This window comes from Miniopterus schreibersii, assembly GCF_964146895.1.
Source record: "Miniopterus schreibersii genome assembly, chromosome: 12".
Taxonomy (NCBI): domain Eukaryota; kingdom Metazoa; phylum Chordata; class Mammalia; order Chiroptera; family Miniopteridae; genus Miniopterus; species Miniopterus schreibersii.
Window position 1 is genome coordinate 45,492,389 of NC_138112.1, and position 17,484 is coordinate 45,509,872.

At 47.7% G+C, this 17,484-nt stretch overlaps 1 protein-coding gene across 1 annotated transcript in view; it reads left to right on the forward strand.

Moving 5' to 3' along the window:
• The window catches only part of INSC (INSC spindle orientation adaptor protein), a 112,107-nt gene extending 95,774 nt beyond the window's left edge, over positions 1–16,333 (forward strand). Inside the window, exons 10-13 of the mRNA XM_081154260.1 lie at positions 6,678–6,744; positions 9,064–9,219; positions 10,733–10,809; positions 15,730–16,333. Of these exons, the coding sequence (XP_081010386.1) occupies positions 6,678–6,744; positions 9,064–9,219; positions 10,733–10,809; positions 15,730–15,858 (429 nt within the window). The 3' untranslated portion in view covers positions 15,859–16,333. The remainder of the gene's footprint in view (positions 1–6,677; positions 6,745–9,063; positions 9,220–10,732; positions 10,810–15,729) is intronic.
• The last annotated feature ends 1,151 nt before the right edge of the window (positions 16,334–17,484 follow it).

The following is a 17,484-nucleotide window of genomic DNA, read 5'->3' on the forward strand; positions in this document are numbered from 1 at the left end:
CTAAGTCCTTCATAAATGATGAATATTCTTGTTTTTTTAAACTTGATGCTCTAAGGAAGACCATGAACAGTGAATTATTCAAAGTCCTCAACTTGGCCTCCCAAGCCATGCATGATATGGCCCCTGACTTCCTTTCCAGTCAAATCTCTCCCTCCTTAGGGTTGGACAAGCTCCCCATAGAAGCAGGTGTGACTGTACAGAGTCAAAGAGTGAGGGCCCCCGGGGCTGGCCAGGGGCTTGCTTGGCTTCCGAGGGGGACCTGCCCAGTGTCCACTGCGGTCACAGCCCTTGGCTGTGGGGAGTAGGGTGGAGGCCCCCGTGTGCTGGACCTTGCTCTTTCTTTCTCTTCTGCAGCCAGACACCTCTGGTTTCTGGGTTTGTCATCTACCTGACACAGTATTAGGTCCCTTCACCTTCTAGTGCCTTCCTGTGGCCAACTCTGGTCATTTCATACAAGATCTAGTAACCAAACAATAAGAACAGGAATTTGGGGGTGAGATGACCTGGGTTCAAAGCTTCTCTGCTATGAAAATCACATAATTACGTATTTTGCTCTAAGCCTCTTTTTTTCTCATTTGTGTCTGTGGTTGAATAAAATATACTTCACAAAGTTAAAATAAGAATTAAGTGAATGAATGAATATAAACTCTTGGTACAATTCTTGGCACAAAGAAACTATTAAATAAATGGAAGCTCACATCAGTGTTATCGTTACTATTGGCCCTTGAATGTGGCACATAGCCCTGAGTAGGGGGTCTCTGGAGTGGAGTTTTCTTACCTATAGAAGGGGCATGATCTCTTCCAGCTCAGACATCCCCCGTGTTCTGTGCTGAGACCCTTGTTTCATCATGAGGAGCGACTGGCCCCTCTTGAAACCTCATTGATTCCTAGGAAGAAGGGGCCCAGGGTAGGGACAGAATGTGGTCAAGTTCTATGTAGATGGCAACTCTTTCCGAATCTGGAGTCAGGAGTTTTTCTGCCTCACTCCCCAACCAACCTGTCTCCCCAATCCCACCTTTCCCATCCCCCTTCCTCCTCCAGCCCCTACCCTTCAAGTCTGAGCCAGGCTCTGCTCCCACCGTCCTCAGGGTGGCTTCACCTTCTGCTCTGACTCAGAGCAGCCTCTTAGCTAGTGAGAGTGCGCCCATTAAAGAAACAAATGGCCCTTCCCCGTGGCAGGGGGAGGATTAGGTGATCAGAGAGCTCTGTGTAATGAAGACAAAGAAGATGAATTAGACTCTGAAGTGTTCACCGCCCCCTGAAACACTTAGGAGATTAAATGCCCGTGAAGTTTCCGGTAATGCATCTGCCAGTGACGCCAATGCTGTGCGGAGCCTCTTGGTCTGGGATCTATTCTTGGGCCACCTCCATTTGGACATCTCGGTGAGAACCTCTCCATCATCTTAGCAAGCAGAGGCTACTTAATTTGTCCAACAGAAGCCTCACTGGCCATGCGTCTCCTGGACCCACCCTTGGGGTGTGGATGAGGTGAGGGTAGCATTGTGTCTGGTTCTTCCTCCCCCTGGGCTAATTTAGGGGAGCCATTATGGTCAGGCACCCGGAACTCCCTGCTAATAAACCATCTGTGCGGCCCCAATTTAATCCCCAGGAGGTATTTTCTAGGGGTCATGCTGCCTAGGGAATCCGGCGACAGGTGTGACACGGGGCAGTGGGAGATGGGCCGGCTCTGGCTGGCTCGCCTCTGCCCTGCCCGTCAAGCAGTGACGCCCTAGGGCGAGAGACCCTGTTATCTTAACTAACCCACAACAGAGACTTCCACTGAGCAGGACCTTGTGTGGCCTTCAGAAATTAATCGCTTTCCTAGAGGTGGAGGGTGCGGGTACACTCTTCCCATGGAAACATGTCGTCCACTTGGCATTTTAGAGTGTCCAGATTTTGTAGCATTTCTGAGATCTCACTATGAATACCATTATTAGGAGTCCTTTTATATAGAAATGCCAGTTACTAGGGATTATAATTTTGACTCACATCGAAAAAGACCTCTAGAGTTTGTAAAGCCCTCTGACATACAAATGTGACATAGTAGAAACAGCACAGGCTTTGGGTTCAGACAGACCTGGGTTCAAACCCTGGCTCTCCCATTTTCTAGCTGTGTGACCTTAGACAAATCATTGACCTCTCTAAGCCATACTTCCCTCATCTGGGTAATGGGGATAACAGTGTTTCCTCCCCCCAGTGTCGTTATTATGATCTGATGGCATAATGCTCGTAAAGGGGTTAGCACCAAAGTGGATGCTCAAATGTGAGCGGGGCACAGGTCTGTGGTAGAACCAGGAGTTGGGACGGGTCTGAGATAGGGAGGGTGAGCTTTGGGGCAGGAAGGCAGGGCCAGGAGATGTAGTTAATGTGGTGGTGAGTGTAGTGTGGTATGAGGCAATGTGTGGTGTGTTGTTTCAATATGTGTGTGAGTATATGCAAGTTGTGTGTGTATGTGATAAAGGCTATAAGCCACCTAAAGCAAGGGACACAGCCCTGGCCAGTGTGGCTCAGTTGGTTGAGCGTTTTCCCATTCACCAAAATGTTGCTGGTTCCATTCCCAGTCAGGGCACGTGCCTGGGCTGCAGGCTCGATCCCCAGCAGGGGGCATGCAGGAGGCAGCCGATCAATGTTCCTCTCCCTCTCTCTCCATTCCTCCCTCTCTAAAATCAATAAAAACATATATATATATATACTTTTTAAAGGAGTGGACATGGTGTATTCAAAGAGACCACACCCTTCTTCTCTCAGATGCTTCTTCCTTCAGACCAGTGTCCTTGTCTTGATTCTTTCTGCTCTCCCCTGGAGGAAGTTGTGTGGAGCGCAGCAGGCAGGACAGACAGAAGCAGTGGACTTGCCCTAGAGGCTGAAAGGGATTTGCTGGTTGGCCTCAGGGCTGCAGTTGGCATGGTTGATATAGCTTTTAGGGAGTTGACACAGTGATAACAGAAATCTAAATATTCCATCTAGCAATTAAAGAGTAATTCTAATTACAGTCATATGAACTGTTGGCTTTTTGTCCTAATTGCTGCACAGCATAAAGGCAATCATAACTTTCATTAAATGCATGTCAGAGAGTCTGTCATCAGCTATGAAATCAGAGCACCTGCCTCTATTTGGGCATCCCAGGTATTCCTCGCTCGTGTTTATGTGGTATGGTCCTCAGTGTTAGTTTACACGCAGCGCGCAAAAGGGACCGAGGCAGAGCCTGTGTGTGATCACAGGCAGACGTGAGACAAGTTCGGTTCGGTTCCCTCCTTGAGATGGGCTGTGGACAAGTGTTCCTGGAGCCCTGGACCAGCAGACAGTAAACCTTTTCCTCGGCATATGTGCTCACATCAAAAGGCTTTGCCAACCTCCTTCTTGCCACGCAGGGCCATTTCTTCTTGAGCCAATGACACAGAAGGTCCCCTGCTCTTCTGGTCCAATTTGCTATTCACCTCAATTTTCCTAAGGTGGTCAGTCAGTCTTTGGGATGCCAAAGGGACAATGATTTCAAAACGTTGCAGAGAGTCATAAGCACAAAGTTTGTTGGGTTCTCTGCTGGGAAGGGCTCCTCCTGCTGAGACCTTGCACCCCTTTGGGAATGATCTCACATCAGCAGAACATGTGACAACCCTGGGCGTTGTATTGGCTAGGACTCCTTGACACAGTTGTCCAAGGTCTGAGTACTTTCAGGTTGTTTCTCTCAGGCATGTTATATTCATTTTGTTTAACAAGTGTTCTGGGTGCTTGACAAAACAGTAACTCATTTAATGCTCATAATAGTCTTATCAATGATTTCATAGTGAGCTCCTGTGGTAGGCCAAATAGTGCACCCCCGAAAGATGTTCACATCCTAATCCCCAGATCTATGAATAAGCTACCTTACATGGCCAAAGGGATCCTGCAGATATGAAGAGTTTAAGGCTCTTGATATAGGAGTATTGTCCTGGATTGTCCATGTGGGCTCAGTGTAACCACAAGGGTTAAAGACAAGGACCTGGATTCTCCTTCCCTACAGCCTCCAAAAGGAACATAACTCCATCAACCCCTTGATTTCCCTTCCACTAGACCGTTTAGGACTTCTGACCTCCAGAACTACAAGATAAGTTTGTGTTGTTGTAAGCCACCAAGTTTGTGGTAATTTGTTATAGCAGCAACAGTGATCTAATACATCTTCATTAACCAAGGCACAGAAGTTAAGAACCATGGCCAAGATCACATGGAAAATGAACAATAGAGCCAAGATTTGGAAGTAGGCTGATTATGTGCTTAGCCACTACACTACATTTCTTCTCACCTAGGGCTGCTCCAGAGGCTGGGGTCCTCTCAGTTCACCAAATAACCGCATAGGGAACGGTGCCTTTTCACTCAGGAGGAATAGGGCTTAACTGAAAAGCATCAGACAGCATCGAATTAGCCTGGGCCAGGGAAAAACCATCTGTCTGGCTCCCGCTCTCTGTCCCCCAACAGCACTGCTATCCTGAATCCAACGAGATAGGCCAGTTGTCCCTAAACTCCCAGCCCTGGGCTTGACTGTGAGGAGAAACTTTGATGCCCCTTCCCCTCTGTATCACAATGCACAGAAGGCTGTTTCAAAAAGGGAACGCAAAGCATGGCCTAATTGGCATTTATTCAAATTGTGCTTAATTGAATACTTCATCTGCACCTCTGTAAAGAGGAAGTAATTTTCATTAACAGGAGCTAAATTAGTCTGACACAAAGACCTACCTGTGTCTGTGACACAGCTAATAATTGCCCTGTAATGAACCCGATGCTGCAGACAAAAGTTTCTCTTTTTTTAATGTTGTCCTTCCTCCCTCCCTTCCTTCCTCCCTCATTTCCTCCATTCTTCCCTCCCTCCCTCCCTTCCCTCTTGGATCTGTATATCAAACAAGTGTCTATTCAGAGAGGCTGGGCTGGCGGTGGTTGGAGTGTAGCAGCTGCAGTGGGGTGGGAGCAGAGGCCATGCTCCCTGCTACTGTTGACAAAAGAGAGAAAGCCAAATGGACTGCAATCTGACATGGACTTGGCCTTGTGTCTCCTTCCTTAGAAGACTGTGCAGTCTCTGCCTCCTGGGGAACTGTCCACCTTTTAACTACCTCTTCAACCCATATGTTTCCTCTAACTCCTTCCACTCAGTCCACAGACTCTCACAATCTTAAGTGGGGGGGCTTCCAAGGACTAACCCTCCTTTAGTATCTGTCTAAAATGCAAACAGGAGCTTGTCACTCCTGCCCTAAAACAGCTGGTGGGGCAGACGTGCCTTCAGATCAAGCTTTGGGGGATTCTCCCATCTCTCCCCTGGCAACCCACTCCAGTCATGCTCACCCAGCCAGGCCCCTGCCCCGGTCTGAGCTGGAAGGGCTGGCATGCACGGTGCCACAGCAGCCTGAGACGCACATCCCTTCCCAACATGTTTAGTGGGGAAGTGGGGAGAGGGATCTTTTCTGAATATGGCAAACTTTTTCTTTCTGTTGGAAGGAGATTTGTTACATGCATTTGTTACCCAGAGTAATAAGCCAATATTGACCCAATTAAAATCTTGCTAATACTCTTTCTTGGCAAATGTCACATTATTATCCAGTAATAATCCAGTTTCGGAAGTTAAGCAGCCTAAACTGTCCTCAGGAAATTGCCAGCTGCCACCCCAGAGGTAGGAGCATGGCCTCTGGTTATACTGTGCCCCAAGCTTTGGAGAAACTTTTCACCAGAAATAGGCCTGCACCAATGAGAAGTGTTATTTCATTTTGTATTACTTATTGTAATTACCATGTGAGAATGTTGTCTGTTTTCATGGAAGTGGTTGGATACTCATGTTGCTGTTTATGTTAGGAGCAGTAGTGTCATGGGTGGTACCTGAGTTAACAGGTGCCAGGTTGTCAACATCTTCCAGTGGTATTTCAGCACCCTGTGCAGTTTGGGGGTCTGCAGTGGGTCCCTTCATGGTCCATGCCTTAATCCAGTTCTGTGCTGTGAGTTCTCTCTATGACCTTGACTAGGCAGGGGGTTGGGGATGGGGTGGGCCGTTGGCTGCCCAGCTGTGAGGTTGTGACCATGGCTCACTGTCCACCTGGTGGCAGCATCCCTTTTCTATAGGCAGAGCCCTTCAGCGATGACCAGCAAGCAAGGCCTACAGCCACAGACTTGTAAAGTGTAGCTGAGGATGAACTCTCTCATCAGATTCCATATAATGCCTGATACTTGGGTGTAATGCTGCCCTTCTATCCCACTCATGTTCTCTAACTTGACCTTTGTCTCTGTTAATTTTGGGTTGAAAGTAAGCGGGGTTCAGTATCAGGGCAAAAAGCTAGGATGGAGGGAACCCAATCCAGGTCAGGGGCTAGCCAGGAACCTGCCAGTTCTGTCTGCGTCCCAGGGCCTGGGACCAGACGGACCCTGCAGAAAGATGATGGGAGCCCCATTGTCACTCAGGTGCCATTGTCCTCTCCAGTGGAGTCCTGGGTTTCACCCCAGGGCTTTGTGCTGATGAGTAGGCGTTCACTCACTGGAGAAACACATCTGGGTGGCAGGAGCCCATGGGGATAAAAGAAAATACCAGGGAAGGATGAGCCAGGCGCACAGTAAGGAGTCACAGGCTAAAGGAAAGCTTTGTAGCCTCTGGCTCGATGGTCTATAGAGAGCGCCTTTTGGCTCAGGTGTGCCCACTTTCTTAGCTTCTCACTTCTCTTTTCCAGATTGTGACAATCTTGGCAAACATGTCTGTCCTGGAGCAGTGCGCCTCTGACATCATTCAGGAGAACGGTATGTATTCTCACCAGCACGTTGTATGGGTTATGTGGCCATACAGAACCACATGCCTTTGTGTTTGTGTGAAGGCCTGTGTGGAGGCACGTACATTTGTACAAGTAGGTCTCCACAATTGCATGAGCATGTATACATGTGCGTATGTGTGCAGCTGGGCCAATGTGTACATGTTTGCTTGCCTTCGTGGGGCTTCAGTTCCAGCGGGAGACTGGGAGCAAGGAGATAGAGCAGGTCAGGTGGTGCGATGCCACGTGGAAGATAAAGCAGGGAAGGGGGTGAGGAAGGCCCAAGGTAGGAGGGTGAGTTGTTATTTTCAGTAGGTTGGTAAAGAGATTTCATTATGATCCAAGAAGTAAAAATCTATTCCTACAATAGGATGCATTCCAATTTTCAATCATTGTGATCCAATTGGATGTGGCCTCAGTAGAAAGCTGAAGAGCCTGAGGAGTGAGGGAGCAGGTCAGGGCCAGCGGATCCCCCCAACCCTCACCCGAGAGCATCGCTTTCGCACTTTCTCCCCTGCTCCCACCTTGTGCTGGGAGCATCACCGAGGTCCCTGTGAAGTGGGCCAGGTTTTGTTGGCCCAAAGCTGATCTAAGTGGTCTGTGCTGGAGGACAGGCTGGCCACCTTGCAGCTGAGAACAGAATGGTGAGGGCTTCCTACGACTGGGAAATAAGGGAGCAATTAGCACCTGGTTGGAAACTGGAGAAGCTAATGAGGACAGGGGAACTGGGAGCCCACCAGTTGCCTCTGTTCTTGTTAAGTCCCCTTTTCCTAGGTTGCCCTGCAATTTTAACAAACATACACATTCCTCACTGCTCTATTACTAATTGGACATAATTTTGTGTTAATTCTATGTGATGAGCTAATAATGAAAAACTTTCCTGAGTTAGCTGAGGCTGGGAGTCTGAGGGGTGTCATCTGTGGCCTATTCCTTCAGCACTTGGAGCCTTAAGTTCAAGTGGTCTGCAGGAGTGGGTCTCCAGAGGCCTGGGGATTTGTGGTTGGAATATCTGGCATCTGTAGAGGGTTTTATGGTTTATATACGGCTATGGACAGACTCATTCAGCCAATAGTTATTGAGACCTACTATGTGTCTGGCATTGTGCTAAACAAATGAACACAGAGGTCAATAAACTTATTTTTGTCCTGGAGGAAATCACAGTCTAGAAGGGGCGGCCACCTTGACAAAAGTGATAACAAGACAAAAGCTGACATCTGTAATAAAATAATGCTGCAAAAGGAGGGTGGATTAGCGGTTGATACCATGAAACTGGAAATAGACTGACCAGCTCTGCTACTTACTAGCTGTATGACCTGTGTTTCCATCTGCAAAATGGGAACAATAGTAATACTACTTCCTAGGGATGACGGGAGGATTAATAGATAGCATGTTAGAAGCGTGTCTGGCAGAGAATGAGCACTGTGCTAAGTGTACCTGCTCTTTCAGGAGGCAGTGGTAGCCTCCCATGGTCCAATTGAAGAGAGTTCAATGAAGAGACTATTTAGAAAAGTGGGGCAGGACTCAAGTCAATAGTGATGACACCGAGAGTAGGCTCCCTGGGCTGCACAGGGCAAGCCCTGTTGTATAGGCGGATGGACTTTGAATGGCAGTCAGAGGCAAAGGCATGAGGTGGCAGTGGATGTAGGTATGAGTTTGTGGGACAATCAGAAGACAGATCTGGTTTCAGGGGAGGGTGGGAAGGCTTCTCAGCCAACCAAATTCAGGCCTAAATCTCTCAATCCAACTACCCAACTTCCACCAGTGTTTAAATCACCTCTAAAATACTTGATCTATTGCTTATCCAGCCTCGTTTTGGGTTACCTCCCCGGAGGGGGACTCACAGCCGGCATCAGAGGTGAAGAGGTGATGGGGAACAGCCAGACAATCTGAGTTCTGATGCCAGCTCCCCAACTGCTGACTGCATGACCCTGAAAAGACACTGCACTTCTCTCTGGGCCTCAAAGTGAATTATACTAGTACCCAGCACAGGAGGCTATTGGAGGTTTTAGGGGATCATGCACTTACTGTGCATTTAGCACAGTGCCAGGCATGCAGTAAAAAGGCTCAGTAATAGCATTAAAAAAGTAAAAAGGGACGTCCTCCAGATGTCCCTTCCAAGTATGGTGACTTGATACATGGAACGAGGGCAGAAGTAGAAGAGGTGGCCTTTTCTAGCTTCCTTCCTGTGTTTGAGACCCTGTAGATAATTCCAACAGCCTGTATTCGAGCCCTGCAGCTATCCATCCAGCTAGTCCCAAGGGGAAGGCTCCCCACTGCAATGGGTGCCAACTCTTCATTGCCTCTTGCCCAGGGGTCCAGCTTATCATGGGCATGCTGTCCGAAAAGCCAAGATCTGGGACCCCTGCAGAGGTGGCGGCCTGCGAGCGAGTCCAGCAGAAGGCTGCAGTGACCCTGGCCCGGCTCAGCCGAGACCCAGATGTGGCCCGGGAGGCTGTGCGGCTGAGCTGTAAGTGGTGACGCCTGTGGCAGGAGCGGAGTCAGGGTGGGGGGCTTGGGGATGGGAGCAGCCTGGATTTCACTGTGGAAACAGAGGACTCAGAGCAAGGGCTGGCTGGGGTGAGCCCCACTCTCTGGGTGCTGCGAAATGCTGGGATCAGATGGAGGCCCAGCATGCAGCCCCTAGTCTGGCTGGTAATCTGGGGCTGAAGCAAGAGGGAGGAAGGGCCTAGAGAGGCTTTAGTTTGGCCGGAACAACGACTCGCCTGCAGACTTCTGTTAATCAGGACCCCATCTTTCATTCGCTCATTCATTTCCTCACTCACTCGCTCAGTAGCTCGCTTACTCATTTGTCCCCTCATTTGTTTACTCACTCACTCATTCACCCTTTTGCTTATTCATTCATTAGCACATTTATTCCTTCATTTATTCACCATTAACTCATTTATTAATTCACTCATCAAATCACTCATTCATTCAGTTAGTGACTTATTTTACCCTACAAATGCTTTCCGATACCCACGCTGTGCGAGGCTCTGTTCTGAGTGCTGGGCATGTAACATCGACTGTAACACTGTCCTGACCACAGGCACTTACGGACGTAATGGGGTGGCAGGTATGAAAAGACACATTTGCACTAGAATGCCACAGAGCAATGCTCAGAGCATGTCCATGGGACGCTTGGTACTCAAGGGAAGTAGCCCACGTTCATCTGGGTGGGTCAAAGGTCTTTAGCAAGGACGTGCGTCTCCAGCTGTGGTGCGAGGGGCTCTTCTGGTGTGAAGGCTGAGAAGGGGCACTCCAGGTGGAGGCCTGTGCGTAGGCCTAGCAGTGTCACCTGCCCTTCAGGTCAACAAGGATGGCAAGAGGTGACCCTGGGGCAGCAGAAGGTTCCAGCTCCGTAAGACTTTATGGAGTCACATTCTTTAATGTGTCTGCACACCTTTTAGCACTATCTTACAATGAGGGTTGTTGTGTTTTTCAAATTTGAAGAAAGTAAATTTGCATTGAAAACAGTTATTTATTTAACTTCTCTTCTGTAAGGCCCAGGCAACGCTAACCTATTCAATCTGTAGTTTTCTGTAGCTTCAGCTGCAATATGTTTTCTGACTGATAGGCAATTGGGAAAGAAAAGGTACCAACAATTTCACTGATAAAGATGTAGACACCAAGCAGAGCTCTGGTAAAATCAGAGGTGCCTCCCCAGAAGCAGCTCTTCCAGAGAGACCTGGGCTACCTTCACTGCAGTTTTAACCAAGTTCAGTCCCTGCCAGGGTTCTGGCATTTAGGGGTTTGGTTTTGTTGCAGCAGCTCATCCTGGCCCCGACGAGGGTGTGTTCACACCTAAGGGAGCAGGTGTCCACCGCAAGCTCCTCCAGGTGTGTTCACTCTCCATCCCTGGCTGATTGGTGGGCTGACAGGGGCCCTGGGAGCCACCTGCTTCCACAGGCTCCACCTCTGGGTCGGGCCTGGCCAGGCTGGTCCCCATCCAGGGCTTGAGGTTCTCCGCGTGTCTCACGCAGGTATGTCCCGCCTCATTGAGCTCTGCCGATCACCCTCGGAGAGGAACAGCAGTGACGCCGTGCTCGTGGCCTGCCTGGTGAGTTCTCAGTCTTCCCCCATCTTTCTCCCTGGTCAGGAGAGCTGGCTATGCCATGGTTGACTTGGGTAAGCCATGAAACTTCTCTGGGCTTCGTTTTTTAAAAAAATGGTGATAAGAGTAATACTTGTTCACTTAATTCATTAACTTGTGAAGAAAATTATATGAGGTCATGTATGTGAAAGATGGGAGGCTGGGAACCACAAACCTCTAGGTTCTAGGGAATCTGAACAATGATTAAGACTAGAGTGGTGGCTGGCGGAGTGCTGATGGGTGTTAGTGATGCCATGGTGCCTGATGTACGTGGGAGCTAGCGTATGAGTGTCTCCTGCCTGTTCCAAACTGGACACGGTGAGAAAGCCTCCCTTCCATTCTTTGTGGAATAGGACTGAGGGCAGTAGGACAGAATGGAGAATATTATTCAGCCAGCCACCAGAACCTTCATCCTGAACCAAGCAAGTGCATCCTGGTCCCCACTCAACTTCTCCTTGCTGCTTGGGTCACTCTTTAACTCATCCGGTCACACCAGATGGGGAATATATGCTTTGTCTCTGGACTCCTCTCTGCCGGGGTGGTAACAGCTCCCAAAGCCAAGAAGCTTCCAGTTGGAAGCATGGAGGACCAGGGAAGCCACTGGATAAATAGTCCGTTTAATGTCCAGATCCTTGATTGGTCCTCAGAGAGTATAAGGGAGAAGTGATGGATTTAGAGACCCTTCAAACTGTTTCACAGTAAAGCATCCATCTTGTTTTAACTGAGTTCCTCTCATTTCTGGGAGCTCCCGATGGGCATTGTGAGGTAGAAATAGCAGGGAATCACAGTCAGACACACCTGTCTTGGTTTTGCCATCAATGAGCTGTGTGACATTGGGTAGGTCACTAAATGCTATGCATTTTATTCAACAAATATTTACTGAGTAATTCTATCATGCACTCTTCTAGGCTACTGGGATATAGCTGTAATTTAAAAAAAGAGACAAAAATCTCTGCTCTCATGGGGCTTTTATTCTGGTACATGCAGAACAACCTTAACCTTTCTTGCACCTTTGGTGATCTGGTGAAACTTATGGACCCCTTCTCAGAATGATGTTTTAAACGCATACAATGAAATACATAGAATTTAAAAGGAAACCAATTATATTAAAATAATTACCAAGTATTTAGGCATGTGATATGTTAATATATGTACTTTTTAATTAATAAATTAAATAAGATTGAGCGGGGGGTCTAATAAGCATTGTAACCTGCCTGGCGATGAGCATCAATGACATTTGAAGTTACCCACCATGGTTGTGAGATATGAAAGTACCTGGGATTTCTACGGGTGAACAAGTCACAGGGATCACTGAGCCTTCATTGTTTGTGGCTACATTTGCAACTGAAAGAAAGGCAAAGTTTCAGATAGAGCTTAGTGAATGTAAAGATGTAATGTTTTCATCCAAGTTCACAGAGCTTCTTAATTCTGTCCAGTCTAGTGAGTCAAATGGAGAAGATTAATACTGGCAAACACATAGTAACCGGCCCCAGGTACCATGATCGTCACAACTCAGGCAGCTGGCAACTGCTTGACACTGGTCAGGCCCTGAGGAAATGCTGGGAAACTCTAACGCTCCATTCAGATACGTGGGCTTACTGCGATTCCTTTTTCATTTTCGTCATTAGTTTGAAGAAGAGCAGGCAGAAAGGCTTGGCCATTGTCTTCAGTCTCCTAAAGGGCTTTCCAGCAGAAAAGAGATTACATTTCTCCTTGTGGACCAGTTGCTGGATGTTGCAGAGAACCCCTCCCTCCTAATTTACCCTCCATCTGGCTGCTGGGCTGATTTTCCTCATGACAGTTTACAACCATGACACTTGCATGACCAACCCTTCCACGGTCCCCCTTATCTACCTGCTGTCCATGGTCCAGCCCTTCACAGCGGGGTCCGGAGGCCTCCCACTGCCTCCAGGTCCCGTCCTTCCGGCTAGGCCAGAATGCTGTGAGCCACCCCAATACTGCCCTTGTCCCTCGTCCCAAGCAGATACCCTTTCTACAGCTCTGCCAGCATCCCCTTCAAGGCTTAGATCAAAATCCCCTCCCCCATGCAGCCTCCTGGGTGTTCTCCATGCTCCAAGACGGGCCGCGCACAGCGTGCCCCTGGGCCTGCCTGCTCAGGTTCTGTTTTCCGCAGTAGGAGGCAGGTGGTGTTATCCTGTGTCCCAGGTCTTATAAAGGGAGGCTCTTGGACTCCAAACACAGGCCTGCCTGATGCTGAAGGTCGTGACTTTTGACCAGACCACCTTGTTTCCAGCCACGCTTTCTCCCCCATGTCTTATAGCCCTGGTCTTGTTACCTTGGCTCCTGGGGGCATATGAATTTCTCCCCCTCTAGCCTGGGACCTTCTTTTGGTCAGGATCTTTTTCCAGCTCTTTGTTTCTTCAGAGGACCTTGGGATTAGTGACTGTTTCTGGCCTGGTTGAGGGGCTGATAAACTTGTCTTTCCACCTTTAGCACCATTGTGTTGGTGGGTGTTTGAGGCTCGGCTGCCCCTGGCTGGTGAGATGGGGGCCACTAGGAGCCTGGCTTTGGTGGGTAGAGTTGGGGGCTACCTCTCCTGCCATCCTCAAGGCGTTCTTTCCAGTTTCAAGGGCTCTTTTCAGGTTGATGGAAGACATTTCAATCATCATCTCCCGAGTCTGGGCAAGTGGCAGCACAGATTGCCTTCTGCAAACAGGATTGATTTTTTCTTAATGAAGCAGCTGTCAGTGGGCTGCTGGGCTTGTTAAATACTTAGGTGTTTTCAGACTGTCTGGGAATGAGATCCTGGGATGACTGGCTGTTAATTCTCCGAGGAAAGCAGAGGCCGAGAGAAAGGCTTCTGAAGGGTGGAGGGTCCTTTGAGCCCCTGGACACTGAGAGACGATGCTCCAAGGCAGCTTGGGTTCATGTCCTGCGGACTTCCTGGGGCCCTGGGTATCTATTTACCTTTTTGCTTCTTCAGGTCTGTTTCTAGTTCTATCTCTTGTGCTTTGTTTTGATTCTTGCTCCTTCTAGAGGTTACCTCCTCTCTTAGGGGTTTCTCTCTCTCCTTTCCCTCTCTTTTTTTTACCCCCCCCCACCTTCTCTCTCCTCTTCCTGACTCCTCACCTCCTCCTGCCTCCCTCCTGTGCTCCTCCTGCCCCGGGTGTGCTCTCATTTTCTTTGTCATCACCTCTCCCCCTTTTATCTCCCTTTCATGCTTGCTCTCATTTTTGCACTAGTTCCCCTGTCTCTCTGTTGTAATATTTCCTTTCTGTTCTGTTTTTCTGCTGTCTCCTTTTCCCTGTCTTTCTTCTATCTTATTTTCTCTCTTTATGGGTCTATTTTCTATTTCTTTGTCTTTCTTCCTCCCTCCCTCTTACTTTATTTTTATCCCTGTTGATGTAAAATACGTCGCTGGCCTTATGTGCTCATCTGCGGAAGGTCCCTGGCTTGTTTTTACTGTGACAACTCAAGGGTAATGGGGTTACTTCTCCCAGTTGGATCAAGGGGAATCAGAAAGTGCCATGGAATCAGCCTCTTTGGCCCTTAGGGAAATCGCACCCCAGGGGAACGAGGACGTACCAATAAGAGACGGTCTCCTGAAATGTACTTCCTGCCACTGGTGTCTCAGACCTGCCCCTGTGCACAGAGACACGTGTCCCTTCTTGATCCACTGGACATGGCAGAGCTACTAGTCCAACAGCCAGGCTAAAGCCGCCCTCTCTTTTCAACAACCTGGCAACTTCTCAGCCGTAAGTTACCTCTCATGTCTAGGTAATGAGTTCTTTGCCTGCCTTATACTCAGTATAAACTAGTGTCCTGGGCTTGCAGCGTCTTGCTGTGTGTGTAGGTATGAGGGCCCTGGAGCTGAACTGCTGTGTGATCTCAGGAAGGCCGCTTCCCTCTCTGAGTCTTAGTGTCCTTATTTCCAAATTGGGGATCATGGTACTTACCTTGCAGTATCCTGTAAGGATTCAATGAATGACTAGGTTGGCATTCCTCCTTCTTTGCTTCTGCTATTCCAGATATTGGCCCCAGTCTTTGTTTCCCAGGGTAAGGGCATCCGTCATTTCCCACCTTGCTTCCTGATGTACAGGTTCTAGAAGAGGGAAGGAATTAGAATTTATTGAACACTTTGTATGCATTACTTCAGCGCACTGGCAAAGAGATCTACAGCGATGCACAGCTTACATGTGCAGGGTCAGGTAGCTCTAACAATAGACTCAATTTTAAAGCACTTTATTTGATCTTTTTTTTCCAGCAAACATTTATTGAGCCCTGTGCCAGCCCCCGTTCTACCTGCTGTAGATACAGAAAAAAATAAAACAGAGTCTCTACCCTTGAGGAGCTCAGAGTGTAGTGTGGGAGATACACACCTAAAAGACAATTGCAGTTGGGTATGAGAAGGTTAAGGTCAGCACAGGGGCTGTGGGTGCACAGGGGAGTGAGGAACTGTCTCTGCTTTAAGGAATCCGGGAAGGCTTCTTAGAGGAGGTAACAGTTGGACAGACCTTGCAAGCTGAATGCAACTTCTGGCTAGAAAAGAGTGGGGAGGGACTTTGTGTCATGGAGAAGAGCTGAGCAAGGGGACAGGGGTATGAAACAGGATGGTGTATTCAGGTAAGAGTGAAACTCTCAGTATATGAAGATCTGGGCAGTGGTTTCATTCTACCTGTCTTCCCTGTTCATCCTCATCTTGGTGGCAGGATCTCCACCTCCTTCAACTTTATGACCTTCCTTCCTCTCTCTCTCTTCTCTCCAACCAAAAGGACCAGATGACTAAAGGGGTCAAGGTGATAATCGGCTCAAATTACCTTGTAAACAAGCCACTTTCTGAAGCACATCTCCCCAGCAGCTGAAGGAAATACAGCACCTGAGCAGAGCCCAGTCTGACCTGTGTCATCTCTTCTGTTTTCTTCCCAGGCTGCTCTGCGCAGATTGGCTGGGGTCTGCCCTGAAGGCCTCCAGGACTCTGACTTCCAGCAACTGGTCCAGCCCCGGCTTGTGGACTCTTTCTTACTCTGCAGCAACATGGAGGAGAGTTTTGTGTAGCGAGTGCAGGAGAGGAAAGGCATTTGGGCCCATTCTCATGCCCCCTCTGAGTACACACCTGTGAACACACCCGAGTACACACCAGTCCCCTCACTTCCTTATTTATACTTAATTTATTTTTTACATGAAATGGACGTAGGGCTAAATATTCTAGCAACATCATCTGGCAGTCTGTGCTCCTTAGAAGTCTTTTTCGTGTTTATTTTGACTTCTGTGACTTTTCGGGTGCAGATGTTGAAACTCATAATGACTAATAAGGCAGATTGTCATGGGTGGTTTCACTTCATCTTGCTTTTTCTACTCTCACTATATAATCTTGCCTCATTTTTTAAAACTTGGCAACCAAAGTATTATAACTACCAGCAATTTTTTAAAACAGTGGATTTGCTCTTTCTAAAAGATTTTAAATGAAATTCATAGTTGGACAGAATATATAAGAAGGAAACTTTTATTCTTTAATAAATGAAATCATACTAAATTTGTCTTGGATTTTTCTGATTAAATTATGTCTTAGACTAACTTCTTGCTTCCCAAGGTTTTATGCCACAAAATTTTCCAACTGTTAAAACTGCATAGAGAGTTGTATTGTTTCCATAAATGGGTCAAATTCTGAGTAATTTAGTGAGAAATCAAAAATATTTCCAAAGTTTCCAGAAACTCAGTTTCTCTTGGCTTCTCCACTTTTGTGTAACTTCATGGTGAAAAATACCTCTTCCAAAGTATACTTGAGAGTAGTGGTGTGCTGGATGGAGCTTGCAAGGGACAACTGTGAGGATTTCTTTTCAATTCCACATTCAGTGACCTCTTATTGGTAGCTTGAAATTGCAATAGTGAGAATATTTACACCACAGAAATTGGCAGATGCTACAAAGCGAGCTTTTTAAAAAAATCTTCACCCAAGGACATGCTTAGAGAAAGGAAGTGGGGCGGGGGGGGGGGGGGAGAAAGAAGAGAGGAAAGAGAAACATCAATGTGATGAAATCTTCAAACCATCCCCTGCCCCCATCAATTTTACAGCCTGGAGGTTGACTGTGTGCTTGGCTGTATCTGTAAGCAGCTTTTGACCTTTCATGAGCTGCCTTAGCCAAGCCAGAGAATCCCACTCTAGGCTCAGAACAAGGGAGAAGTGACAGAGCCCTTCCTCAGCTCAGTGGCTCCATTTGAAGTGTATCCCAGGATCAGTCCTAATGCCAATCCTATTTAGTGACTACCTCCTACATGTAGTCATTTTACCATGTATTACCTCTCATAATTTTCACATTTGCGAGTTAGGTGCTATTATTAATATTCCCATTTATACCCTCCATTACAGATGGGGAAACTGAGGCTTGGGGAGTTTATGTAATGTTGCCAGAATCAAATAGTTAATACTGATGTAGGGGTTTGAACCCACATCACTCTGACTTCAGAGGTTAATTAGGAAGAAAGCAGAAATGTAGCACCAGACACTTACTAGAAGGTAAATATGGCTCTGGACCTATATAGAACCATTATCCTCCAGCAAACATATCATGAGGGTCTGCTTTGGGCATGAGAAAAAACAGTAAAACTGACTAAGTGCTGCGATTACCTGTGAATTTAAACTGGAGGATGCTGGGTTAGTTGTCAGTAAACCAATCCCCTTAG